This window comes from Leptidea sinapis, chromosome 7, assembly GCF_905404315.1.
Source record: "Leptidea sinapis chromosome 7, ilLepSina1.1, whole genome shotgun sequence".
NCBI classification, from domain to species: domain Eukaryota; kingdom Metazoa; phylum Arthropoda; class Insecta; order Lepidoptera; family Pieridae; genus Leptidea; species Leptidea sinapis.
This window is the reverse complement of record NC_066271.1, coordinates 3,997,200-4,022,572: the sequence shown is the minus strand read 5'-3', so window position 1 is coordinate 4,022,572 and position 25,373 is coordinate 3,997,200. Positions and strand designations below refer to the sequence as shown.

The window sequence follows — 25,373 nt, the reverse complement described above, 5'->3', positions numbered from 1 at the left end:
TTATAGGTGTAAAGTTTTGCTGGACCTCGTCCTTCGATTTGTGCAAGACAGTTTTCTGATGCTAACCTTAACGTTTTGTTATCAGCTTTGTCCATATTAATGAATCTTTTCAATTCATGACTCATATGTGACGTACATCCGCTGTCAAGACACCATTTCTTAATTTTTTCTTTATTTTCAGACGTATTTAGGCATGTTTCTTCTAAGCAACATAGACTTGCATTATTTTTATTAACTCGATCCACTTTTGACCAGCATTCGTGAGCTTTGTGTCATTTCTTTTTGCATTTAAAACATTTAACAATGAAGTTTTCAATTTTTGCCACGTAGTTTACTATACAGCGCCTCTTGTTCAGAGTTTTGTTCACTTATACTAGCTATATTTTTTCTTGCCTCAGCTTGTTCAATTATCTTTATTTTCAAGTTGTCTGGATGTGGTAAATCATCCCTGGATTCTATTGCAATTCTAAAATTTTCAAAAGATTGAGGTAAGCTGTAAAGCATCATAATACTAAGAAGATCTTTATTAATTGGTATGTCCATATCTGCTAGTTTATCGACGATATCCATAAATTTATTCAAGTGATTGACAATATTATCACCATCTTTCATCTTCTTCAATATCAACTCTTTTAATAGGCTTGCTTTTCTTGCAGGACCTATGCTATAATATATGCTTTCTAGCGTATCCCAGACATCTTTACTTGTTTGACAATTTTTAACTTGTCTTAATTCGCCCGGTGATATTATGAGAGCTCGGCTAATGCTAACTCATCTTTTTCCATATAGTCGTTCAATGCATCACCTTCTCGCGTTGGTTTCTTAATTTTATTTGAAACATAGCTCCAAAGGCCAAGTTTTAACAGTACAACTTTTGCATGGATCCTCCATGTATCGTAGTTTTCTCTTTTCAATTGTTCTATGTGCACGTGATTACTCATTTTTCTTTTTATTCCCGTTTCTGGGCCCATAACCTGTTATATGAGATAGAGCAGAGTATCAGCAGTAAACTATGAGCAAATCAGTGCATTCACCATTATTTAATATAAGAAAACAATTTTATAAAAAAAATTACAACTTTTTATTCTCATAACAACGTAATAACTGCTTTGTAGTCATAGTAACCAAAAGTCCATAGAGACGTTTTCAGAAAACTGTAGTGCCATCTGATAGTTGGCCCCAAAACTAAAGCGTTGTCAGCTGTCACTCATAACATGGCGGCTACTTCTAGCGTTTGCACTTTGCGCATGTATGTAGCTCTCGTGTTTTATTTTGCATATTTTTGGTATTGAAATCGAAGTGTAAGTGCGTCGAGTCGAGCCTTGTGATCTTCCGCCTTGCTGTTGCAAATTCCCTCCAAAAATCTACTTATTCTGTGTATTTCTACTTTTTGTGATAGAGACACTTTTGTTTGTGGAATTTATGAACTTTGGTGTAATGCCGAGACGTTGTGCTTTCGGTTGTGCGCTCCGTGGTAAGTAAATTATTCTCTTAAATCTTAATAGTGTAGTTTATTGACTAATCTTGTGATAAATAAAGTATCATATAAGGTTTGTTCTACTCTCAGGTTCTACTACCGGTTCGTAGATTGAATTTGCAATCATGGTTAAAACTATTATAAACATACCGGTTTTCTGTATCTTGCCCCAAAGATTAAATTCCAATCCCTCAAATCACCTTATGTCAGACTTCAGACTCCCCCTGACTTATATGGTTTAATAATAATTGACAGCTGTGCTGGTTTCTGACATCATTTGTATCAAGAGAAAAGTCAATATATGAGTCCAAAATCTAATACTAGCCCAATGGTCATAACACTAGGTTATCACAATTTGTCTGATGGCTTTAATAGTCACTCAATTTATTCAATAATGTTATTTATTATTGCTTGTAACTAATTCTAGTAGGCTTCATAAGATACATAATAGCTTTAAGGGTAAATGTATACACTTCTACAATAAAGTCCCAGCCACTGTTCAGGCATTATCTATAAATAAATTTAAATGTTTTATAAAAAAATGGCTCTGTCGTAAATCCTATTACTCCACTGCTGAATATCTAAATGATCGGACAGCCTGGGACTAGATTGTGATTATTTTATAGCGACTGTACAATATTGTATATTTTCAGTGAAAAGAGCGCAAAAAAAAAGAATGCTGGGAGAGTTTCTTGCGCCGCTTCTTCTCTCTCAGAAAGCTATTTGTTTCCGAAGCGGTAGTAGTATCTAGTAGTATAAGAAATGACATCAAAAAGAATTCTAAAGGAATCAATTTTGAGAAAATAAATGCCTTTTATGCCTTTTATTATTTTTAGAGTTTCCAATGCATAGTTTCCCAGATGCTGTCAAATTCCTGAACAGTTTAAAACTTGGGTCAGTCTTGTTGGTGGAAACCCTTAAACATCTGATCTTGAATGTTATAAGAAGAAGAGAATTTGTGATATACACTTTTCTGACAGACACAGAAATCATAATCAATGGCTAAGCACATTGGCAGTTCCGATGCTTCATCTGCTTGGTAAGTCCCCTAATTTAAGACATATTGAGTTAATATTTGATTCTATTCCTTACTCTGTCAGATTTAGTCACACCACTAAGAATCTTTGTTGAGTTGATGGTTTTTTTGAAGGTATATTGTATCATTCTGGAAACACCTGATTTTCTTACACAGTTGTGATTACAAAATTCAATGGTTGCATTTCTAGCTGAAACTGGTTCAATATCTATGATAATCATTAAATAATGAAACATAATCTTTACATATTCACATTAATTTTCAGGACAACTACAGAGTCAAGTAATTTTAGGACAAGCTTCATCCACACAACATTTACTGCCTACAATAATACAGCAAGACTGTTCAGGTAAATAATTTTTAAAACTTATTTACAATGTCATAAAGGTTACTATGCCATAAGTGACATTCTTAATGATACCACAGAAATGGCATGGAGCGGCCACCCTCAGGGTATTAAATAATAAATTTTATTATATGATTTAATATTGTCACCATATTTTTATGTAAAAAAAGAAGCCCGCTGAGTATCTTATGGCCTTACTTCTCAGGTCTGAGGTATACTTTTTCCAATAGGTAGTATTGACTTTCTGTAAGTGATATTATATCCTATTTCAAATAAAATATTCAGAAAGAATATAACGTCAAACTCAGTCAAAGAGCATTGACAATTTGATTTTGTTCTGCTTTTAATCCCATGTCTTTTATGTATCTTCTTAAAATTATTGATATTTATGGACATACACATACAAAATTTTGATGTATGTCTTGGTTGTAATTTTAAAATCTTGGGCCCATAAAATGTTATTGATTGAAAATCCCACATTTGATCTTGATCTTTATGTCATGTTTTCATATAATATAGTCTTCATAATTTCATTTCAGTTACATAAGATTTTACAAATCACAATAAAAGTTCTCCGGTTCTCTGTGGCATACAAATAATAAATAATCATTAATCTATTATTATATTTATTATTTACAGAGCCATATGTGAGCAACTTTATTTTAGAAAAAGCATCAACTTCAACAACATTCCAACCTGTGGCTGCAAGTAAAATTCACATATTTTTTTCAATTTGTTGGCTATTATCAAAACTAATAAATATATAAATTAATGATTATATTTTGTTTTGAACACATACCAAAATATTATTATAATATATTTCTATCTATTATACACAACTAAACCATAAACAAAAACAAAATTTTATAATTTTAAATTTTGTGAGTAGTGTCGGTATGTCTTTTTTTCTATAATGGCTTATTTTTGTTTTTTTGTTTAGTTTTGTTTGACAAATTATTTCAACTTGTGATTTAATTTGAGCTCTAGACTCTTAAGAAATGCTGCCCTGGTTCTACATTTTCTGAGTGCTACTTCATTATGATTTGATTTTTGGTTTTATTTTTATTTTTCTCCATTATCGGCTGATTGAAATTGACAATTGAAATCATTTGAAAAGTATAGTTAAAATTCACTCTGACAAAGTGGGCAACAAACTACATAAGTATTATTTCCAATTTTAGATGCATCTCATGGTGCTTGACGCTGGAACATAATTATAGTTTTATTAACAAGCCTAAAAGAACAGCTGGAAAAGGTATTAATATTATTATACTAATATTACAAATGGGAAAGATTCTGATTTCTTTTGAAAATATTGTTTTTATACTTTTTTATCCAAAAAGTGCTGAATAAATTTGTATGATATTTGACACAGTTTATGATCTTTTGTCTAGGTGGGCAAAGTAGTTCCCTCATAGTCCCGGAGCTGGGGACAAAAATCAGCAAGATTCTTGTAATGGCCCATCATTTATTTTGTAGTATGTGAGTCAGCAAAGTTAGGGAGTAGCACCCCTGATAATGGCGGGCTTTGATGTAATATTACAACACTCATAAGAAATTCGAAAGGTCTTTATTGAACAAACATTAACCATAAATGTGACAGTAATTTTATAACAGCAGATTAATGCATGACATGACATAAGATTATTGAGCCAAATGTCTTTTTTGATGAAGGCTGCATTGGTACCTGATAGGATTGAGAACAGCTAATGTCCGTGTGGGAATGAAATTTTGAATATATTTTTATTCATTACTAGCTGACCCGACAGACGTCGTGCTGTACATATTAAATTCTTCTTCTTATCAAAACCTTTACTGGACTTCCACAAAAAATTCGAGGCCGAAATTAGCCAAATCGATCCAGCCATTCTCACGTTTTAGCAAGACTAACGAACAGCAATTCATTTTTATATATATATATATAGACTTTAAGACTGAACTGACCTTTTCATATTGTCCATTTATTGAATACCATATAATACTATACAATTTGTAAATTAAACATTCTTTCACAGATCTAATGGCTCCACAGCGCACAAAGATCAAGCATCTTCAAGCAGAAATATCGCGCTTGCGAAAAAAGGACAATATTTCAAAGCAAGGTTAAAAGGTGGTGCAGATCGATCAATCGAATTTTGTGAGGAAAATTAACATATGTGGGTGAAGACGAAACAAAAACAGCTGCCTAACAATATTATGATAAACATAAACATTATAAAAATAAAAAATAATATGCAAACATTGCTTTTTATTTCTCCCACCCAATTACTTCAATTACTCATACCAACATTACTAAATCCTATCCTTTATGTTCTATGTTGTGGCAAAATTAAATAACTAACTCTACGCGCAATTCCAACATGGTAAAAAATTGCAATACCTACATTAAAAAGTAGAGTTGGTTATTTAATTACGTCACAACATTAAAAATGTTTTTTTTTTTTAATGGAATAGGAGGACAAACGAGCGTACGGGTCACCTCGTGTTAAGTGATCACCGCCGACCACATTCTCTTGCAACACCAGAGGAATCACAAGAGCGTTGCCGGCCTTTAAGGAAGGTGCACGCGCTTTTTTTCATAATTTGATGTGAATTTCATAATTTCGAGCTAATATATAGTTATTTTCGGGGCCAATATTCAGATGGCGCTAGTTTTCAAATAGACAGCTCATAATGCGTAGAGAGGGCTCTCTTTTCCCTATATATTATTATACTCTTTGCAAAAGTCACTAATTTCTTCTTCTATGAGTAAGACCTCTATGATAATTATTAACTGACACTAAAACGTAAAAAATAAAAAAAAACTACGTTTAAAAAACCGACTTCAAAAACTGAAAAGTAAAAAGGGAAAACTGAAAACCTACCTATCAAATAACTAAAAATTTTATTTAATACACCTCTTATGCAAACCTTTAACATTAATAAAATACTATTATTTGTAAGTGCTACATATTGATAGCTTTGAAGTCGGTGCCAAGCCAAATGTAATAAAGGTACCTACACTGGCCACGCGTGACTTCGAGCGTTTATAATATTAAGTTTTATTTTGTTTAAGGCTTGGCACTGACTTAAAACCTATTAATAGGTAGCACATATAAATAATAGTATTTTGTTAATATTAAGGGTAAAGGCTTGCATAAGAGGTGTATTAAATTAAATTTTTAGGTATTTGATAAATTTCAGTTTTTGAAGTCGTTTTTTATAAACGTAGTTTTTTTTTTATAAGCCACGTTTCTTAGTATTCACATCATTTGCTAAAATATAAAGATTTTACGGGTTTGATTCTCGTTAGCACGCTACACAAAGTGACCAGTGGGAAAACCAATTTAATTCTAAATGTACACCTGCACCTTTAAGCGTCTGGAGCTTTGTTTATTGACATAGCAAATACTGCTTTCAGGAGAAACTGTAGGTACTACTCTGTAACTAAAATGGCAAATCGGTTGCAATGGTTGAAATCGATCATATTTATCTCCATCTCATCCAAGTCACCACACATCACATCCAGGTTACTTTTGCTATCTTTCATTGTGTGATCTAAGGCTTCAATTGCCTTTTTGTGGGACATCGTACATTTACCCAAACCAAGAGTTTGCACTGCTGCAACATTCTTCCGCACTAACTCTGGAACTTCTGATTCTGTTCTTGTACAGCCATAACATTTTTCCCACATTTTTTTTGAACTTCCCTGTGAGCGTTCATCTCCAATTTCATCCCCATCAAGGTCAAAATTTCAAAATCGCTGGAACGAAAGTTTATTAACTTTCTATTTTCATTCCTTCTTGCAAGCTGTCCATGCCCTTTTCTACAATAATAGGCAGTTCATGTTCTTTCTCAAGTTGGTCTAGTCTATTTTTATACCAAATATAATCAAAATCGAATTAAAATTTAGGCGTGAAAGCGTGATTTTGTTTAGTCTCCATACGAACGTTCGTCGCCCATTTTCCAATCCCACACAAGTCGAAATTTCAAAAATGCTAGAACAAAACATATATATTTCTTCATATCAAGTGCCTAATACAAAGTTTCATGGTGTCATCTTTGATAATTCCTAACTTTCATACAAATTTCTACCCCCTATCCCAAAATTCTTATATGATAAAAGACAGCCTATGTGCTTTTCCAAGTTCTAGTCTATCTCTGTACTAAATTTCATCAAATCGTTTCAGTGGTTTAAGCGTGAAAGCGTAACTAACAAACTTATATTCACTTTTATAAGGGGATTACTTTATGACATATTTGTATTCCTGGATAATTGATAATCTCAGTCTTATGATTTCTTTCTATCTATAGTATTATATTAATAAATAGATCCCCACAGTCCCAACACCGAACCCTAAATTAATCGTCTATGTGTATCCATCTAGCCATAGATTAGTAGACATGTTAAAAGCTGTTAACTGAGTTCTAATCTTAAATTCCTCTTGAACGTAGTGCTTAAATTCTCTTTGCTATGTGCAAGTAGGCATAGAAGCAATAGGTACCTATTTTCTTTGTGAATTTTATGTTAGATTATGATTTCGATTTCATGATTCAAAATTGTTTTAAATTGAGGATAAATTCTGTGAAGAGTAACATTTTGTGTTATTATATATGTTTTACTAAATATAATTGCGATCGTGTCGACTGCCGGTGGTGTAGAAGTGAAATATGACCAAGCGTAACCTCAATCGGGCGGAAGTTATTTGGTGCTAGATTAAGAGCCGCAGCTCATCGTCTTATTAAGTTATATGTGTTTTTTTTTCATTAAGGAGCCGTTAAATAAAAATAGCTTGATGCCACAATAATGGTGGAAATAGGTGCACCTCAGCAGTCAGCGGAAGAAAGTCTAGAAAATGCCGATTGGTACTGGGGCGATATCACTCGGTAAGTATAACTAGCCTAATGTAAATTTTGTGATTGTTCTATAGAACATGGTATACCATCTTATTTTTAAGTATTTAATCTGTTAAATTAATAAAATGCTGAATTCTATTAACTAAATATTTAATATCTTTTGACTACACTGAATATCGAAAGTGTATGTAAACAGTTAATTTAAGTAGTTACAGCTCTCATATAATGCTAATATATTGGTTACATTGGTAGAATGAATCTAATTCTTAATCTAATATGACATTTCACAACATTATCAAAAACTAGGTATAGTCTTTCTTATCTCTAAAGAGTCTTTTAGTAGCACATAGACGGCCACAGGGGTTGATTAAAATTACTAATTTATTCTCTTAATTATGAATTATGAAGTCTGAATCATCAACTCTTTTGGAATATTCTTTAAAGTACTGAAGAAGTAAAAAAAGATGATGAAATTCTCCAATATGTTCTTTATATTGTAATGGAACATGGTGTGATCCTCTCATAGGAATCAATTATTTTTTTTCAAATATTTGCTTAGACTCAATGAAATATTTATTTCCACCTATATTCATCTTAAGTAAGGAAGGCTGTATTTTAATGCTCTACTAAAATGAAATTTTATTTGTTTAATATTTAGGGAGTAGCATTCTGGCATATTATAGATAATAGAGGAAGGATGATGAAACTCTGTGAAAAGTTCTAATATGTGTGATAATGGATGATAACATGGTGTAACTCTCTCTTTTGATTCAATTTGTTACTTTAATAGATAATGCTAACTTTCTGAACTTCTAAACACTAGTATTAATAAAACATCCAATTTCACCTTTTTTTCATCTTAAGTTAGGAGGTTTGAAATACAAGTCATGTTAAAATCACAACTTAATTATTGTGTATTTAGTGAGATAAATGTAAAAAAGGTATATAATAAACAAAGAATGAGGAAATTTTCCAATATGATCTATGTGTGATAGTGAATAATAAACCATTCTGAAGTGGACAGACAACATAGTCTCAATGAAATATCCAAATTCACATATTGTCATATTAAGTTAGTTTTGAATTTTAAGTCATGCTAAAATCTCATTATCAGGGTTGTGTAGTTAGGAATTTAGAATCTGGCATATATTATATTGAAGAAAGGTGGTCCAATGTAATGTATATGTGATTTTGGATAATAACCCGATTTGAACCTATCATATGAATGCTATGGTAGCTTTCTGAAGTGGAAATACAACAGTCTCAATGAAATATCCATTTCGATCTATTTTAAATTAGGTTTGAGTTTTAAGCCATGCTAAAATCACATAATCAGTGTTTTGTAATTAGAGTGTTGAGATCAGGCATATATACATATAATTGACAAAATGATGACAAAATTCTCCAATATGATGATGAAACATAGAAAAATGAATACAGTATTACTGTGGAAACAGGTTGGCATACATAAAATAAGACTCATATCACAGACATCAACTCTCAAGAAAGGACCCGTTTTTGACATATCATATGTTTGTTTTTATAACAATCCAGAAATGTGTGAGGAGAAAGTAAGTGTTTTTAGTTATTGTGGGTGTGCATAAGATGCCACTAGAAGGATGTAAAAGTGAACTTCAGACTTGGGTCATACCCCAACTCGGACAGGTTAGGTGGAAGAGATTGTGATTTTAAAGAGAATGTTGTGCTAGGAGATCTCCCTCCCCCCTTCCCCTTTCATCCACCTGGGACACAATACTAAATTTTAACTAAAAAAAATATTTTTCTTGAAAAATTAAAAAAAAAATGGTGCATTTTGCTGGAGTGGTGTCAATTACAAGATTTTATTATGCTGCTAAAGTGACAAATTGCTATTTGTTACTGTTATCAAATTTATTATCTTATGAATAATAATTAATAATTTTATAATTGTTAAGATCGCTTGTCTAAAGTTTGGAAATGGCTATCATTAATTCTTATATTATTTAGAGCTATGTAAGTAAATCATTGAAAATATGATATTTTTTTTTGTTTGTCAAATCTAATGTGTGGCCAAAATACCTATGTTGCTTTAGAAATAGCCATTTTAATTGTAGCCTTTCTTTTCTCTATGTATAAAAATAATAATATTTAGCAGAAAAATGTGTAGTTTAATATTAAATTGTAAAAAAATATTCTGACATAATTATTTATTTGCATGTTTTTTAAGAAAGTCAGTGATACAATTATATTTCAAATGATTGTACAAAGCACTGATAGCACGAAAATATCACGACATGTACCTTCTGTTAATGAAAGTGCAAACGGTACTGTCACAACAAGAAGATCGTGAGGGGGTGAAAGGGGAATGTGAGGAGACTTCACGTTCCAGCGAGGTCCAGAGTTAAGGTGGCCATGCAGTAAAAATAAATTAATAAGGTTATTATTATTACCAAGAAATATAATAATCATGATGTTAGCACCAGGAACAAACATAAACTTGTTATGCTTACTGAAAATGGTACAAAATAATGGTCTATGTAAACGTTATATTTTAATGTTATATATATATTTATGTTGCACTATCACTAAGAGTGTTCCAATTTCCAAAGGTCTTTGTGACCTAGTACCATATTTGTCACGAAAAGAGTTGCAATTATTTTTGTATCTTGAAGTGTTGCAAAAAGCATTTAGTTTTGCAGCAGTTATAATGAATTCAATTCAAAAAAAGTAATATTGAATTATATTTATCATTGTTTCAGGGATGAAGCCAATGAAAAATTAAGGGACACATGTGATGGCACATTTCTAGTCCGTAATGCGTCAAATAAAGATGGCGGGTACACTTTAACTGTAAGAAAAGGAGGCACAAACAAACTAATTAAAATATATAATCAAGATGGCCGCTATGGATTTTGTGACCCCTATGAATTTCACTCGGTTGTTGATCTGGTCAGGTTTTATAGAGAATACTCACTGGCACATTGCAATAGTAGTTTGGACATTAAATTGATGTACCCATTGTCAAGACTCCAGGAGAATGATGGTGGTGAAAACATCAATGATGACACTCTCGAAATTAATTATAAGGAAATCCACAAAAAGTTGTTGTTAAAAACAAGAGATTACAATGAACGATCTGAAAAATATTTGAGGCTTAGAGAAGAAGTTAAATTCAAGAGGCAGGCACTTGATGCATTTAAAGAAACAGTAAAAGTGTGCGAAGAACATTTAAAACTACAAGAGAAAATGCAAGCAGAAGCACAGCCTCACGAAAAAAATGATCTAATCGAAAATAATAGGCAGTTGATTTCAAGAGTTAATACTTTAAGGCAAGCAAGAGCACAGCTACATAGTATTCTCAGAGAAACTGTCGAATCAAACTTATTACTTGAAAGAGAAATAACGAAGCTAAAATCGGAAGTAATCAATTTGTATAAAATTAAAGACCGCTACAAAATGTAAGTATTTCGAAAATCTTTCATTAAATATTTTCTTATCTGCTACTGTTTTCTACCCTGAAGATAATAATATATACCCAATACTCTTTTAAATTGCATATAATTTATTTATTATTAATCCTTTAATAAAGCCGATTTTATTCAACTGAAAAAAAACAATGCAATTTCTTATATTTAACTTATATAAAATCCAGGTAGTCTTCAGCTGTTTGCAAAATTAATTCATTTTAAAAGTTATTTATTAAGATTTATTTTATCCACACATTTTAAAATCTTACGATTTTAATATGTGGCCCCCTAAGAGCCTGCTCTATTGTATTTAAATTTTATTTATGCATACAAAGACTATGACAATTTAAGGTAGTATTATTCACAATTTATGTAACATTTGACGGTTTTAATTTGGATTAATCAAACAATTATTAATATTTTTATGCAGATGGTTACAAAGAAGAGGGAAATCTGATGAATACATTCAGGCCTTAGAGGATGATAATATACACAAACTGGAAGAGCTGTATGCACACCGGGAATGTATAACATGGATGGTTGAAAACTGCACCCGCGACACAGCTACAAGACTCCTAGAGGGGAAACCTCAAGGGACATTTTTAATACGACCCAACTCAACGGGTCAATTAGCTTTATCAATAAGTTGTAATAATATGGTGTATCACTGTATTATATCTAAGACTGAAAGAGGTTATGGATTTGCTGAGCCGTATAATATTTACAAGTAAGAATTACCCAACTACTTAATGATTTATTTGATTTGACGATATCTTTATGCTCTCCTCAAAAACTGTTTGTTTATGAAAAGGTGTCATCTGATGGCAAGTCAGTTAGACTATTACTTGACAGGGAACTGTCTGTAGTTTGTAAAGCTATTTTTGCACCTTTTTATGATTTGTGATGAAACACTTAGACTATATCATATGTGTTTTAGGTTAAGTGGAGTATTTGAAGAAAATATTCTAATATATATTTTTTACTATTAATTAAAGTTAAGAGTTATTACTCTTAACTTAGTATATAAGCTATTGCTTGTGATTTTTGTATGAAAATAAGGGATAAGACAAGCAGAATGTTCGGGACGGTTATTGATACGTCCTGCTCATTATAATGCTGTGCCACTCAGGATTCTTGAAAAACCCAAAAGTTTTGTGTGGCATAAGATGTTAAGTCTCATTTGCCCAATAATTTCACATGCTATGGTGCCCTTCAGACCGAAACACAGCAATGTTTACACATTACTGCTTCACGGCAGATAAAGGCACCGTTGTGGTACCATAATCTAGCCGGCATCCTGTGCGAAGGAGCCTTCCACTGGTAAAGACATGATATATAAGTAATTAAACATAAGCCCTTTTAAATCTTTTCGTTGGAGAAGCAATATATTCAGAGGATTAAAGAGGCAATAAACCAATCTTTATATCTTCATTTGTAATGCTTAATTGTTTCGAAGATTGTATTATCAAGAAAGCAGTGGATCTCATTATGAGCTAGATCAAAGATTTTTATATCTTTTGTTAAGCCATATTACATTTTACTATGTGCATGTATTTATGTACATAATCAATACTATAATTCAGTTACTCATTTTATTCTATTCTATTCTTTCTAGTGGAAGGGGCACCACAACTCGCCAATGTCACGTTTCAGTAGACCAACAAGCTTAGAGTGTGTCATTTGATCGGTGTAAACGAATTTATAACTGATTATAGTAATGACCGGTGCCCAGAATCAAAACAGATTTATTTTCTTATTAGTTACTCATTTTGGTTGACTGTAATGTAAAACCAGTTCTATGTAGCAGTAGACCTGTTATTAAAAATCACATGGGAGACAATTTATAATTTGTATACTGTCCACAGTACATCATTCTTGCTGTTTATTTTACATAAACTTAACTAAGTAAATAAATGATTTTGCCAAAAATGATGTCCACCCACTCAAGTTTAAGTGTGATTTAATAAATAATGAAAAATTGGTCCTTACATTATTGTTAATGGTTATTAGTATCCAGCTGTGTACTAAGTAACAATTCTACCACCTTAACACATAACCAATTTTAGAGTGGCATATTGTGTTAATATATCTTTTGATATAATTTCAGAACACTGAATGAGCTAGTTCTCCACTATGCTGTTAATTCTTTAGAAGAGCATAATGACCAGTTAAGAACTGCATTGAAATATCCAATCAATGCGCATTTGGTCAATAAACCAGACAAGAAAGTTCACAACTCACAGGAATCATATCAATATCATGAAAATCATCAAGATACTCCGATGCGATCTCACCAGCACCGACAGTGGGAACAACGACAAGTATTACCTTAAATTGCAGCACATAAACCCAAAGGGAACGGTCAGTGCTAAAGTTTGCTATGAGATGGCAATCATTATCAATTATAGTCTGGAGATATGTGATATTTGAATCAATTTTCGAATGGTGAAAATCTTTTTGTAAGTGCTTTGTATAATGTTCTTCAAATTGTAGGTGTAGATGTAAATTTTTTTGTAATGTGTGAGTATATGTATGTGATTAAATTTTTAAAGTATTACAGGTGGATACTTCATAATATTGTTATTGTTAAGATAGTAGATTGTGGTTAAACTAAAGTACTATTTTAAGAAAACTCAATTTTAAATCAATTCTGAACATGCCCCACAGAAATAAAATGTGACAACACATTGTAACTTATTTAGTGAGTAAAATTATTGTGTAGTTGATTTAGAGCAGTTTGGTAAATCTTATTATTAAAATTTTTGTGATGTAGGCTCGAGAATGTCTTGAGGCTGAACTATTATTTCACAATTAGGCCGCTTGTCCACCATCACCGGGATGTTACTGACAATTAAATTATTTCTGGATGAGATTAAGTAGACGCGACGACCTCTATCGTTCAGTCAGTTTGTTGTAGTTATCATGCGTGGTAGTGCGTATAGATAAAACAAACTAAGGAATGACTGTGTTCAACATAACCTAACATATCGTTTTATCCCATAAACATTCTTTACTTTCTATAATTTCTGTTAATGTAGAAATGGTATTTAATTTTCTTATCTATTTTTATTTATTGCACCTACCTAATATAAATAATCAAAAGCTGTTGCAGTGCGATGAAGATGTCGTAGATGGACACTTTTAAATGTGTCTTGTATTGCCGTCAAGATCTCGGGACTTCAGTTCTAGTGGACACCCGGCAAATGTATATACATACATTTACTAAATCGCCGTTGTCATCTCATACCCGTTGACGGTGGAAGTGGACAAACGGTCTTGCAATAACTTTTATTCTGGTTTATAAGTAAACAAATTTATGGCTTTTAATCAGTCATTGAACAAGTATTAATGTGTTGGAGCAATGGGCAATGTACAAAGCTGCTAGTAGTTATTATTGTATAATAATAATAATAGTTCCCAATATAAGTGATGATTTATAATAATAAATTATGGTGTGCTTTTATTTATTAGACTATTGTATTATATCTAAAGTTACTGTGATTAAAGCGTATAGTTGATTTTATATAATATATTTATTTTAAATATGGCATATAATATGTGACAATTTCGATTATTTATTTACAACAAAAGGGTTTCACACTTTTCAATATAAGCAATTTCGAAAATTGTATTTATCGAAAGTTCTCCAATTCAAAATTTACACCTTAATTTTTGATTTATCTATACTTATACCGATATCAAATAACTACCACATTAATAAAATTAAGTAGATACTTGTAATAATTTAATTAAAATATTTATTTATGTATAAGTGAGATTTTGAAGTTATTTTTTTAATATACAATGTAGAAAAGTGTAGTGATTATCAAATTACTATGATTTAAAATTGGATTAATTTAATGATAGATGTGTATGATTTAATTTAACAAATAAGTCATTGATCTCAAAAACTCAATTTCGAACTGATTACAAACAGTTTGTACCTAATGCCTAGACACTCAATATCCTTTTTATGATGCCATTTTATAAAATTCGTACAGTAAATGTTAATAAAAAAAAATGTGGTATAAAATGTCTATTTTTTCTACCTCAATTCCTATAACTGTCAAACTTGTTCTATTCTCTTCTTTATATTGTGCCTTCTGTGGGCAAGTCACCACAACTGAGCCAATTGCAGCACTTGAGCGGGTTTGGATAGGCTACCAGGTAATGAATAAATGGTACGGTGTTGAAGAGCATTCCAGTTTTAACGGTAATGAGCAATGTTTATATACAACAGTTTTATAATTTTATTTTTAAATTCGGAAACAAATATACAAGCTGTTAGTAAAATGACTTAAATAAAATACATCCACATACAGGTGTTAAAAAATCCCGTACTGTATCTTAAACGAATATCTTGGTATCAAGTAGTGACAACACATATTCATTTTCTGGACATAAGCACATTAAAAACAAGTAATAAAGTACTCAGATAAAAAGGTTATAGCGGCCATAGTCATTTTTCCCGACCGATTTCATTCATGTTACCTGGGAATGGCGCGCGGGTGGCGATATTACCTTTTTTTGTGGCTCTTAGGGCGCTTTTAGTGTCACGCGGATTTGCTCACGCACGCGGGATTGGCCCGCATGCGTAAAATTTCACGCTGCGGATCATACGCAGCATGAGTTTCAGTTTTCTACGGGCTGCGTAACGGTATAGACGTGTTCAAAAATGATCAATGTCAGAAGAATATGTGTCGCTTACATACTTTACAAACGACGAAACAAGAAGACAAGAGTACATGTTGATCCCTTTCTTGAAAATAGGCTTCTTGCTGGGGCGTTTGTTACACATTTTGGAAAACTACAAAATAGTGAACGTAAATTTAAAAATTACTTTCGAATGTCCATTCGTTCTTTTGATGAACTGTTGTGTAAAATTGAGAATAAGCTACAAAAAAGCAGTTTACGAAGGATTACAATACAACCGATTGAGAGGCTCGCTATTACATTAAGGTAAGTTTTAAATTTTAAATATTTAATTTCTTGCTATGATTTAGTGGAAAGGGATTTGAACAGGTAGGATAAACGTACCAATCCCAAACCAGTAAAGGACTTTTTTGATTTCAAATTACTGTCATGTGTAAATTTACATGTGCAAAAAAAATATGGTCATGTACTCTGGTCAACTGCAAAAATGTTAAACAGAAAAATCAAATCAATGATATTTTCAGTAGTTGACCATCGTGGTCAATTATTGAGACATCATACAACACATGTTCTAGTAATTATCCAGTCTAAATAAACGGTATAATAATGATTGTTTGTTTGAAATATCGTAAAGTAATGCGTCATTGGTTATTAATTGTTGAAATTTCATAAAATCAGATTATTTCACTCATAAAATGTCGCCTTTAAAGTGGAATCATTCCTACCTTTCATCACACGCGACTTATAAAATTATATAAAGTTATAGGTTTGCACATGACAGTAATTTGAAGTCAAAAAAAGTTCGTAATTGGTTTGGGATTTCAACTACATACACAATCCTTTTTTTATCTGATAAAGTACACATGGCCACAGATCAAGTTACCCAAAACCAGTATAAATGGAACTCGCACCTTGCGCATTATCATACTTAGGTAACCCGTCGGAGTCCCGCTTATACTGGATTTGAGTAACTTGATCTGTGCCGTGTGTACAACCGCACTCATATGAATAAACAAACAATTAGAGAGAAACTGGAGAAAAAAAGTTAATCGTACTCATTTTAATAAAAAGAGTTTTATTCATAAATTAAAAATCAAATTTTACATCATTCATTTCTTTGTAAATTTGTATCCTGAGCGTTGACATTACTTTCGCCAGTAGATGATGTTGTTGCTGGGTTATAAATTATGTCATAAGACGTGATATTAAACAGGCGACTTTCAGTCGAAATAAGAGTTTCATTATCATTCACTGCAGCAGAACTAATAGCATTGTCGTTAAGACTGGAAGTATCCTGGATTATACTATTGGTTTGGTAATCTTGATTTATCGGTGACAAACTGTCAAGCTCAGTAAAAGCACTAGAACTTGTTGTAGGTATGGGGCTGTAGTATGCAGGTTGTGTTTGACTTTCCATTTCCATAACTATATTTAACACTTTTGTTCTGAACATTAGTTTTTGATATCTAGTGAATCTTTTTAATGAAGTCTGCAGAGACTGAAAGAAAGCCAAATCCTCACTTTCCAGCTCCAGTTGCTTAGACTTTAAGCATTCTAATAACTGTGCCTCAAATTCGGATGGTGCTTGCTTTTTAGATTTTACTTGTTTTTGTTTTAATGTTGGGTGAGAACTTTCTTGACGTGAAGTACCTGGTTGCGTGGACTCATTACGTGTTTCTAAATTACGTTGTGATGTTAGTTGAGAACTTTCTTGACGTGAAGTACCTAGTTGCGTGGACTCATTAGGTGTTTCTAAATTACTTTGTTCAGACATTTCTTCACAGAGTGACTCTTCTCCGGCAGTTTCCGTTGTACTGTCTAAGAAAGTCAAAATGTCATAGTAAGAATATTTCTTCTTCTTCTTACTCCCAGAGCCGGATGGCTGATTTTTTTCAGATATCTTGTCTTTCTGGTAAGTGTCCCTTGCTGTTCGCCAGCGTTGTTGTATTTTCTTGTCTGAAATGACAAAATATAATAAGTAGTTGGCAAAAGTACACACAGTTTCAGATCAAGTTACCCAAAACCAGTACCAATAAAATTTGCCATCATCAATATTAAGGTGAAAACTTCCGGAAGTCACTAGCGCTGTAAGTTTTTAATTTGTTTTAACAAAAATTAGCTTCATTAGATTCCTTTCATTTGTCGGAAATTTTACCATAGGGGTTAATTTATACAGAGGAGATTTCTTATAAAATATTAACAGCACAGTTATGTATCTCAAATCTGCTAAAAGTGGCCACTTTTAGCAGATATGAGATACATAACTATACTTCGAACATTTCATATGAAATCATAACTGCATAAATACCCCCCTATGATAAAATTTTCGGCAAATGATAGAAATCTAACGTAGCTACAGTACTGTAGTTAAAACGAATTAAAAACTTCTAGCGCTAGCTACTTCCATGCCCTTTCACCTTAAGGGTATTTATTTTTCTTCTGAAGTAAAATTCGAGCGGTGCATGCCGTCTTATGTCTGATGTCAGCATTATTAATATATTATATAATCATAATATTATTAATATATTGTTTTTGTTTTCAGATATTTGGCAACTGGTAATACATTCACTGATCTACACTATTCCTACGTGATTGGAATTGCAACAATTAGCGAAATAGTAAGACAAGTTTGTTACATAATATGGATTGAACTAAAGTCTGAATGTATTCCACAGCTTAATGGGATCAAATGGAAAGAAATCGCAGAGGGATTTCTCACATATACAAATTTTCCTAATTGCTTGGGTGCTATTGATGGAAAACATATAAGAGTGATTCGACCGCCGCACAGTGGATCACTATATTTTAATTATAAGAAATATTATTCTGTAGTGCTCCTCGCAATGTGTGATGCTGATTATAATTTTACATATATTAATGTCGGTACCAGTGGAAGTAACGCCGATTCAACCATCTTTAGAAGGAGTCATTTGTATACGAAACTGGAAAGTAACACGTTGGGTATCCCTGACCCGCAAGAGTTGCTTATTATTTGCCCCGAAGTAGCTTATCCATCTAGTGTAAGAGCAAAGTTGCCGTTCGTGATAGTGGGAGACGAGGCATTTGGTTTATCATCACATGTGATGCGGCCTTATGCTCGTGATAATTTACCTTACAAAAAGAAAATATTTAATTACCGTCTGTCCAGAGCTAGAAGGTACATAGAATGCACTTTTGGAATTATGTCAAATAAATTTAGAATATTTCATAGATCCATGACTGTCAAGTTAGATCTAGCACAATTAATAGTCAAGACGGCATGTGTACTTCACAATTTCATAAGGAAACGGGATGGATACATGGTCAGCCATACATTTGTCACAAATGGTTTTACGGGACCACTACCCAGGCAGCAGACTGAAAGTAGTAATACGTCGGCAAGTAATATCAGAGATATATTTGCAGATTACTTTATCAATGAAGGAAAAGTCTCCTGGCAACACCGATATATAATTAATTAACTAAACTCAAAAGGTTTTAGAAGGTTTTTGATGTTATTTGTGAATTAAATAATTATGCTTATATTAATAAAGTAATGATGCTTGTATAAATAAAATAATAAACCAAACACATACCCGCCTCTTTTCTTTCCTCTTCGCTCAAATTTTCGTAGTTAGGTGCCAATTCCTTCAAAATATCTCTCCATGCAGCCTCTCTCGCGTCCCTGTTTTTGTATAATTCATTGCGTTTATCCCACAAAACGGGCCGCAGATGAACTTCAATGATTACTCGCTCTGTATCGATTTTCATTTCGGCAGTACAATACGGCGCGTGCGCCCCGTTCGACTCTAAAATGGGCACTGAAGTTGTAGGCAGTGCTTACGCATGCGGATACCCCGCACCGGGGTGGCGCCCCGCACAGCGCCCCGCGTCCCGCGTGCGTATATCACGCTTTACAATAGATACCTATATGAAATTGTTCTTTGCGGATGCTACGCATGCGGGCCAATCCCGCGTGCGTGAGCAAATCCGCGTGACACTAAAAGCGCCCTTAAACAACGAAAAGGTTGTACTAAAACAACACTTATTTCATTATTATGTCCACTTACTCAGCGTCTCTCAACCACAGCTTCTGCTCGAGGTGACTGTCACTGACTTCGATACATTTGGTGCAACTTTTTAAGACATTGGCACGGACCCGTTGTAATACCGTCCTGTCATTATTCATCCTTTTAAAAAAAAAACGACCCGCGCTCTCATTCTCTTCTCAGTGTCGCCTCGAACGGCGCGCGAAAAATGAGGTGGAGCCACGTCATGTTGCGTAGACGGTGCCCGTGGTATCAGCTGTCGCAATGGCAGGCGCTGGAGTACATTTCGAGACGACAACACCAAACCAAGCGGAAGTGCATAACTTTTTTTGTAATCCCTAGGAGCTGCGCCGTAACAATTATTGCGCCTTAGGAACATGGGCATATTAAAATACTCCATTGGAGTAGGTACCTAATACCTTGAAGAATTAATTGTGTTTTTTCAACCTCTAATTCCTTCCACTAATATAATTTTTGTAACGACATGACGTCTTCCTTTTGTAAACATCAGTTGACTGATTTTCAGCTCTCACCTCTCCGCCTTGGTGGAAATAACCTGACCGCTTCGTGACTAAACTCCTCTCCTCTCTTAAGGGACGTTCAACTAGAGCAGACAGCCCGCGCAGCGAGCGGCCAGAATATCCATATAAAAGCTTCGCTTCCATAAGTACAAGCTGTAAGAATAACTCTTCTGAGTTTCAGACTAAACAAATGCGTCATGCCGGTGAAAAAACTTGTATAACTGTAAATAAAAATGGAAGTTCAAAATAGCTCTGGAGTGTTTATTACAACCAACAGTAAGCATTGGCAACCTACAAATAATACTTAAGGGTATGTGTAATAAAATAAATAAAACTTGTATAAAATCATCTTGTTTGCGTGTTTTCTGCTTACCCTTAATCTCTACTGTCTATCCGAATATAAAACAATCGGGGTTGACATCAAAACGCGTTGAGACCGCGGTATATGTACTTTTGCCTGCGTCGCGAACAATCACTAAACTGACGTTGCATCATTGGTGTTTTACCGCATTTATCATCACGGGGAGTGTTCGGAATAGGTTTTTGACCAGCTAACTTCGCAAATGGCGCCGCTTGAATATCATTTTCACCATCTGTGTGTGGCGTTACTCCATTGCGGTTTTCAAGGAACTGTCCGTACGCACAACCACTATGTAATGAGCTTCCTTGCGCGGTGTTTAATTTAAACGACGATAAGACAGGGGTACATTCAAGATTCTACGATTCACATAGGCCGGCAGCACTCTTGTTATTTCTCTGGTATTGCCAGAATTATATATTTGACAACTTGCTAAAAAATAAACTACTTTCTTCACACTCCATGGAAATGTAACATGTGCTAGTCATTAATTTCTAGGTAGGTATTCCAAAGGTACTCGTTAAAAAAAAGACCGGCCAAGTGCGCCCATGAAGGGTTCCGTAGCAGCAAGTTACATGCTATAAAAGTGTATTTTTTTAAATTAAGTTATTGATAATATGATTGACGTCTTAAAAAAAAACTTACTAGATCTCGTTCAAACCAATTTGGGTGGAAGTTTGCATGATAATGTACATCATATTTATTTTTTCAGTTTTATCATTCTCTTATTTTAGAGGCTACAGGGCGGGCTCATTCTAGCACTTAATGTTTTTTTCTATTTTTGTGTGAAAATCTTAATGCGGTACACAGAATACATCTACCTACCAAGTTTCAACAGCATAGTTCGCAGTTTCGGAAAAAGTGGCATGTGACATACGGACGGACAGACAGACATGACGAATCTATAAGGGTTCCGTTTTTTCTATTTGGCTACGGGACTCTAAAAACCACAATGGAATTTACTACTTTTGACCCTTGCATAACAATCTAATATCACCAATACCACCATTTTATTATTCAGTCTTCTCTGACTTTCGTGTGTGTTTAGTAATAAAACAAGTTTTATAAAATGAAAATTTAATGAGTACTTTATCTTGAATCTAATACAGGGAATGATGTATTTTGCATTGTCCACAAAAACAATATTAAAAAAAATGATGTCTTATTATTATTCTTTGTAGTGACTGTTTTATGAAATTAAATCGATTTTTTGGAATCTTTAGATGGTGACCGAGACCGCGATCTTGACATGGACCTTCCCTTGGAGCGGGAGCGAGAACGGGAACGAGAGCGGCTGCGGGAACGGGACCCAGACCTCGGTGAACGTGAACGTGTGCGGCGACGGGACCTCGAGCGGCTGTAAAACATCAAATTCTCGTGTTATTTTATAGAATATAACAATTAAATTCTACTTTATAAATCCATCTCCTATTGCACATTCATAAGAATATTTTAATGGATAAAAAAAAAAAAAGCAGATAGTGTTGCCCACCTGATGTTAAGCTGTACCTACCAACTACTGTGTGTTACAGCTTATCATCACACTACTTACTACCTGTGACAACATGATCTGATTGTTGTGTGCATCTCTTACAAAAAGTGTACTCAGATTTGTCCCAATTACATCATGCTGACACCTTGGGATATAGTATAACAATACTATTAGTCACAACAAAGTAATGAAAATCATCGTATATTACAACACTTTGGAAGGACATGGATTTATATAATAGACCACCTTTAGAGCTTTGAAATGCCTAATGAAAGAACCTTTGTGATAATATAATATTTGACAATTGTAAATGTATAACAACAAAAAGGTCCATTTACAGGTTATATTATAGTACTGTGGAAGACTGAATTGATTAATGAAGCAAATAAACTATGGTCTGAAAGTAAATTTGAATTCTAGGTATGCAAAGTTGAAAATATCTTTGACTTGTTAATTTTTATGAGTGAAAATTAATACAGCATAATTCTATCTAAATAATAATAGTCACCTTGAGAAAGTCGCCGTTATGGTAGGTACCTATAATCTCGCTAGCATCCTGTGCAAAGGAGCCTCCCATGATCATAATACATATTTATTGCATAATATTCCAAATAATTATTATACAATATAGGAATTATCAAAGTGCACCATCTTTGCTGCTCTATATCTACTATAGAGAGAACTTTCACAAAAACAAAATGGGGATCAATTTGAGCTACACATTTTTAATGCATGATCCTAGTCATGGCACAGGTGTTGAGAAACAACAAAAATCTGTATACAGAGAATGTAGTACAGGTTGCAATAAAAAATAAGACAAAAAAGCATACGGGGGACTATGGCTATTGAATAACTGCACTAAACCATATAAAGTTAGAAATAAATTAGCAAATTCCATTTGTTTTAATTAATACACTTGTTTTGTTTGTTGTTTGTAATCACTGCTATGAAACTGGTTTAAAGCTAGTTTTAGAACTATACTCTTCAGTGCTCCATTTTTAAGAACATATTATACCTAATGTAAGAAAAATTTGTTATTTTGTCTGCTTTGAGGATACAGGATAAAATGTGTAACTCACTGAGTGCACGCAGTGATTACTTATGTAGGGTCGTGTCGTGACGAGGCGTGACGCGCAGAAATAACATGATTCTTAATGCAGTTCTCAAGCCGAGGGTGCACGTAGGTCATACGTAGTTCGCAGAGCGAAGTTATTGGTGGTAGCCAAGTATAGCGTAGAACACGCAGCGAAGTGTAATCTACGTAGCGCAGACAATTAGTAGTGCAGACACTGAAGAGTTTGGTCTCGGCGCACAGGCCAATGATAACCTATAACATAGTTATCATTGGTATATGTGAATAGAAGCCTTGGGCTGGAATCTTTTCAAATAAATAATGACAATTTTTTTAAAGCAAAAAGATTCCATATACAATTAAACACAATTACAAAAACTTATCATGCAAATCAAAATAGTCACCTGCGTCTACGGCGGCGGCTGCAATCTCGTGCAAAATGTCCACGATCGCCACAATCATAACAACGGTCATCATATGGTCGAGGAGGAACTCTAGAACGCGGAGGAGGCCCCCGTCCGCCGTAGCCACGGCCGCCATTAGACATTTCAACGCGCGCACGGCGTCCGCAAATAGTTCGCCCATCTAAGCCACGAACCTAAAAATTGTCGAAAATATTGAAACAAAAGAACGCCATTTGAGTAAGCACAGATTAAATGCTTTGTTAGTATGACTTACAGCATCTTCTGCATCTCGCGGATCTTCAAATTCAACAAACGCGAAGCCGGGCGGATTTCTAGCTACCCAAACATTTCTTAACGGGCCATAATAAGAAAAAGCGTCTTCGAGTTCTGGTTTACTTGCGTTGTTTCCCAAATCACCAACATAAATTTTACAATCACCATATCTTGACATGTTGGCTACAAATCATAGGAATTATGATATAATTTCAGACACAAGCTAAGTTAAACTGCGTCATATCGTCGATGATGCGACGTCTACTTACCGGTTATTTAAAAATAAAACACCTTAAAACTAAACCTTTTCAATAATCACCAACATTAGAAATACAAGTGAACGTACACTTAAAACAGAGAATTAATAATTTACAGCTAAAACAGTAGTCAATATACCTATGTCACACCGCACCGAAAGGTAACGCTTGATCGCAAAATGGCCGGCGGTGAGAGAAAATATTTTTTTTTTAGTGTTTATGTCTCTTTACTGGGAGTTCGGACTTTTTTAGCCAAATCTTTAATAGAGAATAATAATTTACAGCATAGATTTGTTTGCATCTTATATAGAAATAAATAATTATATTATGTTTAATTAGATAATAATATGACAATAATTTAAAATAGCAAATTATGCAAATCCATGGCCTATATTGTTTTTACAAGTTTTTTCTCGGCGTGGAATTGCGAGGTTAGCCTAAGCTCAACAGTAAAACCCCTTTGGCGAGTGGTGTACGTTTAAACTTACTTTTCTAATTATGTCATTGAGATTGAATAAAAGTTATTCAAATTCACTTCTTATTAAATAATTTTCTAGGTTTCTCTTACTTACAACTTCACCTTTCCGCATCGGACGTGCCCGCGGGCACTGGTAATTCAAAAAACAATGAGAGCGGCTGTGCCGCGGGGCACTCTTTTACCTCATCCAGTTTTCACCCTTATAAGGTGTACAAGATGGTTTATTTGCCTACGCAGTTATGAACGAGTGAATTCCCAAACACATTTCGATCCGTTACGATTCAAGGCCACCAATATTCGACGTCATAGCTTTACGGACAAAGCACTTATGTGTCCACTTGTTCCCGGCCGGCGCAGCGAGCGGTCGTTATCAAGACTTTACACGAAGATCGTTCTTTGTGGAGATTTAAGCTTTATTTTATAATTAACATATACTATTCATTACAAAAACATAAAAGGAAATAAATAAAACAAGTAATTAACAATAATAACAATATTTATTTTAAAATATACCTATTTTTACTCTTTTTTTCGAATGAAAAGTCTGTGTGAAATAAAAAAGAAAGACAATATGAATAATTTATACATGGTCTTATAGCTTGTTTCAATAGCTTTCAGTGACAGTCACTCAAATCACCCTAGTTATAAGCATTTTATAACTACACGTAAAATAATACACACGGGGAAAATGCCGCG

The 25,373-nt window shown here is 33.6% G+C and overlaps 3 protein-coding genes and 1 long non-coding RNA gene across 7 annotated transcripts; 2 read left to right on the top strand and 2 right to left on the bottom strand.

Annotated features, from left to right (window-relative positions):
- The first annotated feature begins 1,224 nt into the window (after positions 1–1,224).
- On the top strand, positions 1,225–5,091 carry LOC126965473 (uncharacterized). Of its 3 annotated transcripts, none has more exons than XR_007729545.1 (6): positions 1,225–1,474; positions 2,330–2,516; positions 2,779–2,862; positions 3,499–3,567; positions 4,041–4,114; positions 4,875–5,091. It is a non-coding gene; the product is annotated as an uncharacterized LOC126965473 (long non-coding RNA). The 3 variants fall into 3 exon arrangements; XR_007729544.1 differs by having other exon boundaries at positions 2,314–2,516; XR_007729546.1 differs by lacking the exon at positions 4,041–4,114 and having other exon boundaries at positions 2,314–2,516.
- A 2,215-nt stretch (positions 5,092–7,306) lies between these two features.
- LOC126965472 (phosphatidylinositol 3-kinase regulatory subunit gamma) lies at positions 7,307–15,174 on the top strand. The gene is made up of 4 exons (XM_050809101.1): positions 7,307–7,725; positions 10,434–11,132; positions 11,572–11,868; positions 13,249–15,174. The coding sequence occupies exons 1-4, from the start codon at positions 7,646–7,648 to the stop codon at positions 13,472–13,474; spliced, it is 1,302 nt and encodes a 433-aa protein (XP_050665058.1). The 5' UTR covers positions 7,307–7,645; the 3' UTR covers positions 13,475–15,174.
- A 1,674-nt stretch (positions 15,175–16,848) lies between these two features.
- On the bottom strand, positions 16,849–19,756 carry LOC126965423 (uncharacterized). 2 transcript variants are annotated; one of them, XM_050809031.1, is made up of 2 exons: positions 19,370–19,756; positions 16,849–17,750 (listed from the first exon to the last, which is right to left on the bottom strand). In XM_050809031.1, exons 1-2 carry the CDS (start codon positions 19,542–19,544, stop codon positions 16,900–16,902), a joined length of 1,026 nt encoding a protein of 341 aa, XP_050664988.1. In that variant the 5' UTR covers positions 19,545–19,756; the 3' UTR covers positions 16,849–16,899. The 2 variants fall into 2 exon arrangements, with proteins under 2 accessions (XP_050664988.1, XP_050664989.1); XM_050809032.1 differs by lacking the exon at positions 19,370–19,756 and having other exon boundaries at positions 16,849–18,760.
- A 2,005-nt stretch (positions 19,757–21,761) lies between these two features.
- On the bottom strand, positions 21,762–24,394 carry LOC126965429 (serine/arginine-rich splicing factor 7-like). Its single transcript, XM_050809037.1, has 4 exons — positions 24,212–24,394; positions 23,944–24,125; positions 23,670–23,863; positions 21,762–22,058 (listed from the first exon to the last, which is right to left on the bottom strand). The coding sequence occupies exons 2-4, from the start codon at positions 24,118–24,120 to the stop codon at positions 21,899–21,901; spliced, it is 531 nt and encodes a 176-aa protein (XP_050664994.1). The 5' UTR covers positions 24,121–24,125; positions 24,212–24,394; the 3' UTR covers positions 21,762–21,898.
- Between the last annotated feature and the right edge of the window lie 979 nt (positions 24,395–25,373).

What these genes read in the sequence shown, in the direction of transcription:
- LOC126965429 (XM_050809037.1), bottom strand. Translation starts at nt 24,120, where the DNA reads ATGTCAAGATATGGTGATTGTAAAATTTATGTTGGTGATTTGGGAAAC. An exon ending in CGCGAGATGCAGAAGATGCT is followed by an intron (nt 23,864 to 23,943) that starts GTAAGTCATACT and finishes GACAATTTTTAG; the next exon opens with GTTCGTGGCTTAGATGGGCG. An exon ending in AGCCGCCGCCGTAGACGCAG is followed by an intron (nt 22,059 to 23,669) that starts GTGACTATTTTG and finishes GATGTTTTACAG; the next exon opens with CCGCTCGAGGTCCCGTCGCC.
- LOC126965472 (XM_050809101.1), top strand. Translation starts at nt 7,646, where the DNA reads ATGGTGGAAATAGGTGCACCTCAGCAGTCAGCGGAAGAAAGTCTAGAA. An exon ending in TACTGGGGCGATATCACTCG is followed by an intron (nt 7,726 to 10,433) that starts GTAAGTATAACT and finishes TCATTGTTTCAG; the next exon opens with GGATGAAGCCAATGAAAAAT. An exon ending in GAGCCGTATAATATTTACAA is followed by an intron (nt 11,869 to 13,248) that starts GTAAGAATTACC and finishes ATATAATTTCAG; the next exon opens with AACACTGAATGAGCTAGTTC.
- LOC126965423 (XM_050809031.1), bottom strand. Translation starts at nt 19,544, where the DNA reads ATGAAAATCGATACAGAGCGAGTAATCATTGAAGTTCATCTGCGGCCC. An exon ending in AGAGGAAAGAAAAGAGGCGG is followed by an intron (nt 17,751 to 19,369) that starts GTATGTGTTTGG and finishes TTGTCATTTCAG; the next exon opens with ACAAGAAAATACAACAACGC.